Source organism: Sinocyclocheilus anshuiensis, unplaced genomic scaffold, assembly GCF_001515605.1.
Source record: "Sinocyclocheilus anshuiensis isolate Anshui unplaced genomic scaffold, SAMN03320099.WGS_v1.1 scaffold1075, whole genome shotgun sequence".
In the NCBI taxonomy this organism is placed as follows: domain Eukaryota; kingdom Metazoa; phylum Chordata; class Actinopteri; order Cypriniformes; family Cyprinidae; genus Sinocyclocheilus; species Sinocyclocheilus anshuiensis.
In genome coordinates this window covers 2,623,826-2,635,540 of record NW_015544163.1, presented here as the reverse complement: position 1 = coordinate 2,635,540, position 11,715 = coordinate 2,623,826, and the positions used below count along the sequence as shown (strand labels likewise).

The 11,715-nt window shown below is 35.9% G+C and overlaps 1 protein-coding gene across 1 annotated transcript in view; it reads left to right on the top strand.

The window, feature by feature from the left end:
- The first annotated feature begins 2,454 nt into the window (after positions 1 to 2,454).
- The window catches only part of LOC107695723 (transmembrane protein 56-B-like), a 17,643-nt gene continuing 8,382 nt past the window's right edge, over positions 2,455 to 11,715 (top strand). Inside the window, exons 1-3 of the mRNA XM_016495748.1 lie at positions 2,455 to 2,732; positions 6,574 to 6,726; positions 9,082 to 9,171. Coding sequence (XP_016351234.1) covers positions 6,581 to 6,726; positions 9,082 to 9,171 — 236 coding nt within the window. The 5' untranslated portion in view covers positions 2,455 to 2,732; positions 6,574 to 6,580. The remainder of the gene's footprint in view (positions 2,733 to 6,573; positions 6,727 to 9,081; positions 9,172 to 11,715) is intronic.

The window sequence follows — 11,715 nt, the reverse complement described above, 5'->3', positions numbered from 1 at the left end:
CACCAGGTCCAGCCTCTGCCACATTCTGTGCTACGTACAGTTACTGTCTCTGTTGTAAGAGCACCATCTACACATGCTAAGAAACACTTTCACACCCTTAAAACACTCTATTAAAGGTGAAGTCTGCAATTTTTTACCGCTAGGGAATGGAATTGCAACAGCAATGACTGAGTTCACACAGGTTTCCCAAACCTCTGCTATTGGTCAGACAAACAGAAAGCCCCGCCCCAAACTCATGATATTGGTTGAGCCAATGCTGCTGTTTCGGGCTGGTCAGGATTGTCAAAGAAACAGATCAAGAAAGAGTCAAAGCCATACAGTGTTTACACTTTTTGGGCAAATCAAGCTGCAAATGGTTTATTTATAATTACAGAGACTGAAAAAATTACAAGCTTCACCTTTAAAAAGCTTTTATCTGTAGCTCTCAGCTCTCTTATTACTTCTTTCATACACCCAAATTAAAAGATATTTGTACAGTTTTGCAAACAAGTCTTTTTGTATTAAAAAAGAAAAAATGAGAAGAGTTTTGCACACCATTCCTGTGCACTGGATTCATTTGTTACATTGGTGATTTTTATTTATATACACCCAATGAGTCATTGATCTGTGTTTTGGGTAACTGAATAAAGTAAAAGCGTGATATGCCTCTGACTCTTTCTGTGACATAGTTTTTAAAGGTTTTTTGACTGCTGGAGGCCTGTTCCATTTTAGTTCAAATATGTGACCAAAAAGAGCCTTTTAAAATGATTTGACTCATAATTGTGTGCTGTTATATAAGTCACATGTGACTGGCTGAAAGAATACTAGTACAATAGTATACATCTAATTCCGTGTTGTATTTCTAAATGCATTAAGACCACAGATATTTCATATCCATATTCAGAAGAGTTGCCTGTCAATGTGGGTTTTTTTAATGACCAAAATTCTGTTTCCGCCCAGTCTTTTTTATATATTATTGTTCCATCTTTGCTTTCGTCTGTATGCCAAAAGCTCCACTGCTAATTATACGTTTGATGTCACCTATAATAGAAGTTATGCAACTGCAGAGGTTTTTTAGATAGTAATTATGATGTCCAAATACTGTAGTTAAGGCTAGCTGAGTTAAATAACAAGCAGAGCTATTCACTGCCATCTTCTGATGGTTATTACATGTCTATACAATCAAATGACAGCATTCACAGCTAAGGGGCAAAAAAAGTAAAAAAAAAAATTCAAGCCATTTCATTAGTAAACAGCTACAGACAGACAGTTGAAGGCTTTTCGTTCTGGAAATAATTTCAAAACAAAAAACAAAAACAATCCAAAGAAACCCCAGCAGTGTTTTCCCAGAGTAGTTTCCTCATGATGCGTCATTACATGGTCAATATTGCACAACGCATATCAGTAAACTAAAATCTGCTGCTGTCATGCTTTAATGCATTTCTCCTAAAGGGGATTCATGCAGTGTGGCTTGGTTGAAATAAATGAGTTTGTTTCTTCATTGCAACAGATTTGGAGAAATGTAGCATTGCATCACTTGCTCAGCAATGGATCCTCTGCAGTGAATGGGTGCCGTCAGAATGAGAGTCCAAACAGCTGATAAAAACATCACAATAATCCACACCACTCCAGTCCATCAGTTAATGTCTTGTGAAGTGAAAACCTGCATGTAATAAAGAAATCCATCAAGACGTTTTAACTTTAAACGATCACTTCTAGACAAAATATAGTCCATAATCCACTGTAACGTGTCCTTCAGTGAAAAAGTCCTGTTGCCCTCTTACATCAAAACCCACCAACATATTTGTTTAAAACTATTTTTGCTCATAAACGGTGCTGGAGAAAGCAATGGAGAGATGACATATTTTAGCCAGAAGCAATGGTTTGAAGTAAAAACAAACAAAAAAAAAAGGCTTGATGGATTTGTTTCTTACAAACATGCAGCTTTTAGTTTCACAAGATGTTAACTGATGGACTGGAGTGGTACAAGGGTGAGGACATTTTTAGCAAATTTTCATTTTGGGGTGAACTATTCCTTTAAAACAGCTTGTTAAATCTTAAAGGGGTCATATGACGTAGCTAAAAAAAGAACATTATTTTGTGTATTTGGTGTAATGAAATGCTTATAAAGAATATCTCTTTGGATTTGAGACTTTAGTCTTTGCAACTTTACAGATCTTCTTTATGCACCAAGAGCTTGTAACACTCCAAAGAGAAAGGAAAAATTGAAATCGCATCATATGACCCCTTTAAAGATGCATTCCCTTGCATTGCAATGGATGCATCTTTTTGCTTTTTGCTTTATTTTTTGCATTACGTGCTCGTCATATAATATTCCAGAAAATATACTAGAAATACAAATGTTTTATAGATAGATAGACAGATTATTCTCTCAGACTGTGGGGTTTAATCAGCAGTGTCTGAGCAGTGGGAGTGGCTTCATTAGGGGGTGTGTGCTGGGTGGGGGTGGGCGGATGCCTGTCAATACGGTGAAGAAATGCAGTGTTTGCTGTAGCGGGCTCCGTGGAGCTTTACGAAATCCTTGCGTGTTTTTTTAAAGGTGGGAAATGGCCTCGCTCCAGAAGTACAGGTTTATTCGCCAGTACGCCACAGACGACGTGCGGGTTTGAAGACAGCGAGTGGGCAAAGCGCTCGCTAGCCGTCGCCATCCAGATAAAACTGGGTTCGTGGACAGAAGAAAGCAGACAACAGGATCTGGACACGTTTACACAGACCTATGAGACTCTTATCAGGTAATGGACACTGTAAATGCCATTCGCAACGCGTGTGTGTACAGTAGCATCGCTCTCTGCACTTGTCACACTAGCATTATTTACATGGCCATTATCGTTACGGCGACAGATGAATAGAAAGGTTTAGCGCGCAGGAGTTGGTTTGGACTCTTATTCAAGTCACTTATAAATGCAGAATTTTCTTGTACACTGCACATGCTACACATTTTCTTGCGTTAAAGCGGCTGGATTCACTGCGTGCTGGTTTTGTTATTGTTCGCGAGTTTGAGAATCGGGGACGGTTACGCATTATTATGCAGCGCATTATGACGTACCGGGGTATTATGACGCAGCCGCTCTCTTTTACGTTTCGGAGAATTCGTGAATAAAGAATTCAAATTTAGAATCGGTAATTGGTGCATTGTTATTCAGGCGAAACTGAACTTGTTCAGTGGAGCAAGTTTCCGCATAATTTCGCATGATAGCTGTTTTTTTGTTTTTGTTTTTTTTGTCACACGTTTCTTGTCATACAGCTTCTTAAAATAGACTATCATGCGAAAATGAAAACAGCCTACATCACAAATATTTGTGTGGTTATATTAAGGAAAAGGTTCCTTCTGCTTTTGAAGGAAAGATTTAAATATATTTAAACTTTATAATTGTGTACTTAATACATTTTCCCTATTTATTCAGGAGTTTTGAAATGTTAACAATTTGCTAAAATCACTGTACCCAGACTTTTAACTACTCCCCTCTAAAACTGTGTATATGGGCACAATAACTGTATCAATAAGTAATTTGGCAGAAAATTAGCCTACCTGTATATTTTACTTTTTTTATATAGTGTATATAATTTAAACAATTATATATATGCTTTTTTTTTCTTCAAAATAACATTGATAAAATATGTACTATATACATTTATATACTATGTAAGTCTATATTTAAGGTTTTTTTTTTTTCAGGTTTTACAAAGAGATAAAACACTACACAGAGGTTTTTTGTGTGTGTGTGTGTGTGTGTGTTTGTGTGTGTGTGTGGACAGCACAGTGACACTTTAAAGATCAGAAATTACATTTTTAGATCATGATCTATTAGATATCATCACATAAGTTGTTATTATTTGAGAGCTTATTTCAGTCTATTTCTTAATATTTTTATGCGCAAAAATAAACTGCAAACTTGTTGTGTTGGCAAGTCCAAGGAATCCAGGTATTTTGGCACGTGGATTTTCTTCCACCGTGTCATGTTCAGTATAATGACTTGCTGACATTTAACCTTTCACTTATCATAGTGCACAGGTGTGAAGTGATAAATAGATACCAGTCAACCACACACCTGCTTCCTTAAGACACATTTATCAAAGTCAAGCTTCAGCTGATGTTCAGACTTCATAGTGATTGGCCTGAGGTGAAAATATCAAAAGTTTAGGAATGAGCCATATACACTTATATGCGTTTATGTTGTTATCGAAATATCATCTAGTGTATCATCATGTTATGGAATTGACATTCATTTGTGCATTATTCCCAAATCTTATTAATTTCCAGCGATGTGACCAGCCATGAAAGTCTGTAATGTGGTGGTCGATTGTTTGTCGTTGAAAGGTTACCTGAAGCACATTCCCTCTCTTCCTTTTAAGTCACTGCTACAGAATGTGCTCCATATGTGCCCTCTTCACAGGAGATCACATGTTGCCAGTCACCTTTTTTATTCTGTAAATAGATTTACAATGGAAGCGTTAACTTGGGGCAACAGGAGGCTGGTTACTAGATTAAAGAAAGACATTGTGCAGATCTCATCATGACCCAATCTGCTCCTCTTTAATCAATGTCCTATTGTCGGTACGTGGGTAAATGATTTAAACCTTTGTTAGTTTAATCTTGAAGTCAAACAAAGTAGTTTCGCTTTCACAACGAAACACAGCGTCGTGAGCGGCGGCAGCCTAGAGTGAGGAACGGCCAGAGGGGTAGAGAGAGCAGAGGCGGCGGGCTTGAGAACGGCGCGGCGGCAGCGGCAACAATACTACAGCAAGAATAAAAGTTACGCCTTCTTTCTTTGCGTGAACATTTGGGTGGTGTTATGCAAATCTTCCCAGATAGTGAGGTAGACATGTGGGGGCATGTTAGAACGAGCCGTTTTAGGTAGGCGTGGTTGACTCTTAACTTTTATAAAGAATATCTCTTTGTATTTGAGACTTTAGTCTTTGCAACTTTACAGATCTTCTTTATGCACCAAGAGTTTGTAACACTCCAAAGAGAAAGGAAAAATTGAAATCGCATCATATGACCCCTTTAATAAAGTATACAGCTACATGTTTACTCACATTTTTGGTGGGATCAGTGCACTTGAGGCCATTGTTTGTGTATTAGACCCGATAATGAGGGGTTTCGCAATGGATTCTTCAGCGTCTCTTCTGGAAGTTCAAGTAAATGCGTACAGTTTGCACCATGCATAAGAATTTGAAAAGAACAGCCGGACGTTTGTGTGGAAGAATCCAACGAATTTGGAAAATCATGCGTTCAATACTAAAAATAATTACTGTATGAAAAAACGTGTTTTATTTTTGGTTGCTTTAGGTTAAAAGACGATTTATTGATAGATTAAATATGTTGAAGGAGTGTTTTATTGCAGAGACATTGATGCACGGTGTAGTAGTTCTGCAGTGTGTGTGTTTGTTATAGCTTGATACAGTGATACAGCTTGAAAAATACCAGATGACTCAGTATGACCCTTCAGCATGCTGGGGGTCAGTGACCCACTCTATAATGAGACACACACTTTTTACATTTCTCTTGCCTCTGGTGCTCATTTTTCTGAGATTTGTAGACTGACCTGAGATATGAGATGTTTGTGCTTGTTTCTTTGTTTGCTTTGTTTCACAAATGTGTGAATAAGCTGTCTGTTCTCTCAAATATTTTCCTAAGAACATTTTAATTTCTTAAGAATAAAATTATATTCTTAACAGCATAATAGAAATTTTATACTACCCTGCACATGAGGTTGCATTGTTAAATACAAACAATTCAAAACATTACACAGTGGCAAATCTTGATGATACAATCTCTTGACTTTTGTAGTTGCAAATTTATTGTAAAATGCATGAAATGTGTTTATTTAATGACTTTAACTGTCACAGGGTAATTGTCTTATGTTGTAATGCACAATATTTGAAACTACACAATAAATTAAACATTTTACCTTTAAAACAAGTTGTATTTAAATAGATTTTAAACAAATATGAGCTTATCACAACTTTATTTATAATGACTTTGAAGTTTTGTTTTAAGAACAATTTTAAGAAAAAAGCATTTGTATTTTTTTATTTATTTTCTTATTTGGAAATAAGAGGAAAATGGCATTTAGGTATAATTGTATTCTTACGAATGTTTCATGGATCTAGATAAAATTCTGCTAAATACTGTATGTAAATGTAGATGTGTGTAAAAGTTTTAAGCTATTTGTTCTCTTTTCCCTTTTGAAAATCTGACGAACAAATTGCTATGACTTTTTTTAGTGCAAACAGAAACCAAAATAAATATTTTCAAAACAAGTAAGTAATTATTACAGTGACTAAAATTTGTCTTTCTCATTCCTTCTCTCACATTCTCCGTCACTCTTACCCACGGTGTTAATCTTCTTTGACCATTTGAAAACAATGACTTCATTCACTGTATTGTATGTTTAAATACTTACTTTGTCTCTCTACTTCTTTACTCACAAACTGATTAATGCATAACACGTAGTCTTTGTGAAATGAATGAAGGGTCAGTTGCTGTGCTCTGGACTGGTAAGAGTTTGCAGAATAAGCGCAGGTAAGAGCACAGATGTGACGGCGTGTGTTTTGATGTCTCTTGTGCAGGTGAGAGATGGATATGAGAGAGGTGTATGTGGTGGCCGGCAGCTTCGTGGGGTTCCAGCTGTTCTTCTCATGCATCAGTCCGGTTCTGTCTTCCAACTTCACACAGGGTTATGGGAAACTTCCTCCAAACAAACTCAACGACTGGAACTCCAGGTATCAGCCTCATATAACTCAGCACTGCTCTAATAGAAATGTGGGTAGAAATGCATGCATGCATGGATGGATGGGTAAACAGTACAAATAGAAATAGACTGGCAGCTATGTATGGATGGATAAATAATCATCAAACATGCACAGGTATAGACTAAAGCAGGGACAATGAAGTCACATTTCGAGGAAATATGCATGTACAAGTGCATTGAATTTATTTAATACACGAGTTTCACAATTTGAGTTGAATTACTGAAATAAATTAACTTTTCCGCGACATTCTAATTTATTGAGATGCACCTGTATAGCCGTGTTGATAATGATACTGGGTCCATGTGTGAAGCAAAGAGCAATTGGTGCTGGATTCGTGAAAAAAGTGCTGAAATTCTAAAGAATGTTCTTAAGTGCTTCTAAGTTCTCAAATATTAAATATTCTTTAACTTTTCTTAAATATGTACGTTTTTATTAAGGATAAAGTTATAGTATTAAAAGTATAATCAAATTTACGTTGTCGGATACTATCCTGCGCACAAGGTCAAATTCAAAACTTTACACTGGTAAATCTTAAAGGTATATTTGTCAAATTTTTAAGCTTTTGTTAAGTAGTAATGTTCTAATGCTTATATTTAAAACAGCCCAATAAATGAATTAAACATTTTACCTTTAAGACCTTAGATTGGATTCTAGGCATTTAGACAACTTTAAAGGGATACTTGACCTACAACATTAAATTTTGTCATAATTTGCCCTCAGGTTGTAATAAAGCTGTATGAGTTTCTTTCTTGTGTGGAACATCAAAAAAGATGGAATGTTGGTAACCAAATAATCGACGGTAGCCATCGACTTCCATTGTAAGGAAAAAATACTATGGAAGCCAATGACTACCAGCAACTGATTTGTATTTATTTTTTACACACATTCTTCAAAATATCTTCGTTTGTGCTCAGCAGAAGAAAGAAACTTATACGGGTTTGAAACAACATCAGGGTGAGTAAATGATGACAGAATTGTCATTTTTGGGTGAATTATCCCTTTAAGAATAATTTTTAAAAAGTTAAGAAGTATTATTAATTCTGATCTAAGGATTTAGGTTTTTTGAAGAAAATAATATCGCAAAGGACTTTAAAGAAACATAGAGATCATTTAAGATTCTTAAGAACTTCAAACAAGCTTCAGATATCATTCATAATGTTGTCGTACATAAATGTAGCCCAACATGAGTGAGATCAAGTGATCTCTGTACTGTACTGTATTGTGAAATGTAGGTGAATGGCAGTTTGGTCTAATCACCTTTCCTCTTTGTAATCTACTGAACCTGGTTAACTTTGACCTTACAGCACTTAGTTAGGAAGAGATAGGTCTCTGAACAATACTTGGTTAACCATACAAGTTGAACTGTTTTTAGAATATGCTAAATACCACCTATTGTTGTTTTGACATCCTAAATTGTTTGAAAAGTCATGACATAGTGAATGAAACATATATGATATTCTGTTATCAAATCGAAATGCTTTAACCCTATAATGTGAGCACAGAACCAGAAGAATTGATTTCTTGCACTGTCTGTAAAAACGCAGTTGCAGCATTTCTTTCTTTCCCTATAAAGCCCACTTTAATTTCCTGAAAGTTTAACAAACCCTGATTTTAAAAATGGTACAATAATATGCTTGTAATTCGACTATGTTTGTTTTTTTAGTGCAAAGCATTTTGCACAAATTTGCTTATCTGTTTTAGAATTAGTTCAAGGATACTGTATAGAACTAAATGATGAAACATTTTTCACACTATCAAGAGATGAAAAAGGCTGCATTGTTCATTTGATGTAATCAGGTAAAGTGATAGCAAAGCATTTCCTCGATTACAAAACATTAGCTCGTTGGTTTTCATAAAATATTTGGCCTTTTGGTTTGTGTCCTGTCAGATAGTGGGAAGTGTCAGGGTTTTTCACTGCACAGATAACAGATATGAAAGTCTACAGTCCACAAACACACTCAGACACATGCACACCAAATCACAGTTCATTCACTGTCAGCGATCTACCGTAGATACCATCTCCTACTGTGTCAGCATCATGTTATCTATGTGATATTCCTAATGCTAATTTCTTTCGACCCAATGTGCAAATCATACAATTACTTTTTGTGGCCCTTGGCACGGTTCTTAAAGTATTGATTGTAGGGTTAGGGTTAGGGTAGTACTTATAAGTGTGTATTTGGTTCCAGCATGTCAAAATTCAGATTCATGCATTGGAATTGAATCATTGAACTGAACAGGCAACTGTACAGACCCTGAAATGACAGGAAGAATGACAATGAGCACCAAACTTTGATGATTACTGAGCTGTTTTTATGTCCTCAGGCTGGTGTCCACTGTCCATGCGTTAATTGTGGGGCTGTTCTGTCTCTATATCCTCTGGTACGACGATGCCGTCAATGAGGACCCCGTCTGGTAAGATGCCGATAACTCAAAAACCGAGTGGATTTTCAACTCTGTGTACTACTTGGATCTCATTGTGATATTTCAAATTTTTCACTCTTTACAACCAAACTCAAACAATGCATCTTTCAGCTATTTTTGAATCCATAAAAGCCCCAAAAGCAAGAATCAAACCTACAATTAGTACCAATCAATATGTAAGTGTCAATATCATGTCCAACTGAGTAAAATGTCCTGAAGTTTTAATTGAAACTTTTGCTCTGTCATCAGTAATGTGTCCTCTGTAGTCGCCAGTGCATACAACTGCCGTCTCATTTGTCGTCTTGTCTTTATTTTTCTTTTCTTCTTTCCCTCTCTTTAATCTTTCCTTTTCTGCCTGCTGCCTGTTTGGTCTGCATCTTTGCATCCTGAAGGGGAAGAATGGTAATTTGTCTTTAGTGGTTGTCACCTCCTCTTGTCCTCTATAGCTCTGCTCAAAACCCTAGTGAGCTTCCTACCGAAACAGCATTTTATGGCCTAATAAGAATAATACTTTTATAAATATTTTTGTATAGTATGTTTTTTTGATTCATGGTTCTGATTCATATTTAAGTTGCTGTTTTTTAAAAGCTCTCCAAAATACAAGGCAGCTCACTAGGAACAGAGTGCATGTCTCCTTTTCATCTCACTTATATAGTCATCTCTTGTTCTTTTGGCATTTTCCTCTGCTTATTTAATAGAGTGCAACACTCAAGGTCATTTTGCCCTTTCATTTTCTGCAGATATTTCATGAAATTCTTTATTAAAGAGCCTTGAATCATGCCAAACATCTTTGATTTGAAGGGGGAAAAAAAGTAAACAGAAGAAAAAGATACTTAGATTTTTTTATGAAGAAATGAACTACAAAACTGAACGTTTTTCTCCCCCTCTGACCATTTAAGATGTAGATGAGTTTGTTTCGTCATCTGAACAGATTTGGAGAAATTTAGCATTTCATCACTTGTTCTGCAGTGAATGGGTGCCGTCAGAATCAGAGTCCAAACAGCTGATAAAAACCTCACAATAATCCACACCACTTGTAAAGTGAAAAGCGAAGTGAAACAAATCCATCAAGACATTTTTACTTCAAACTGTTGCTTCCGGCTAAAATACGAGTTCAAAATCCATAATATGGCTTTCTCCAGTGAAAATATTAACACACATAAATAGTTAGAAAGTATAGGAAGACCAACTCGATTACATCTCAGAGTAGTTTTGTTTTGAAAGCTTTATAAATGATCATTGAAAAAAAATCAGTGTCTTTGTGGAAAAAATGAATGTGTTTTTTAATTCTTGAATTCTCTTTTTGTTTTGTCACATCTGCTCTCACTTTATTTCTTTTCCCCTTTCTCATGACCTCTGTTTTCTTTGGTCACCTGTGTAAGTGACTCAATCAGTGAGGGAACCGTATTTCTGTCTGTTGTCAGTGTCTCTTTTCCTCTCTCCCTTCTCGCTCTGTCAGATCAGAGAGTTTTTAATCTTTCAACAGATTCCCAGATCCCCTCCTCTGTCGTATCATGTGACAGTCCTCCAGACCTCCTCTCTCCTCTGATCAGCCCCTCTCTCACTGTCCCATAGGCCATCTCGGCCAGTAACGCTCCCCCAAAAAACACAAGAAAATGTGGGTCATTCTACGATACAGATGCCCTTTTGAACAAGGGTTTTCAACATTTTTTAAAAGTGATTTTTTTTGTTGCTAGGTTTCATTGTAGATAATGTCACTTCTTTGGTCTGGTTTTGTTTCACGTCCAGTTTGACTCTTCAGTGGGTGTTGTGGGATCATGACACCGTTTAGAAGGAAAGGTTTCTCTCTTTATTTTGCTGTTCTTGCTGTGGCCCGTCTGAGCAGCCACAGCATGGGTTGTAAATATCCAGTTTCCACTGTAGGTAAATTGCATTGTGCATCTCAAGCTACACTGATCAATATTAATATAAGTCAGTCCATAACTAATGCATTTCAGGGCTGATGGTAACAGAGTTGGCAGTTTTACAGTTTAGCCATTATGCTCAAGGGCCTTGAGTCAAGGCATGGTTATAGTTTACCAAAATGAAAACTACAACTAAAACCATCAAAAAAACATTTCTGTTTCTTCAAATAAAATAAATGTAAAGTGAACTTAATGTAAGGAAACGTAATCAAAATTAATTTCAGTTAGTTGCCCAGTCAACATCGCTATTTTTTTTCAAGTTGAAGTATTAAAATAACAAATGAAAATTAAATAAAAGCTATTAATAAATTAAAAGCTAAATAGATATACATTTAAAAAATGCAGAAAAACGCAACATATAAAACTCGTGCTCAAGGCATACTTATTATAGTTAACAAAAACTAACTAAAACAACTAAAAATATCAAATACTTCAAATTAAATCAACATTATGTGGAATAAAATAAAATATAAGAAAACTTAAACTAAATTTATTTCAGTTTCATCTCTAATTTTTATCAAATTCAAGTTGAAGTACTAAAATAACTTAAACTGAAAAAAATGAATGACAGACAGACAGATAGGTAGACAGACAGACAGACGGATAGACA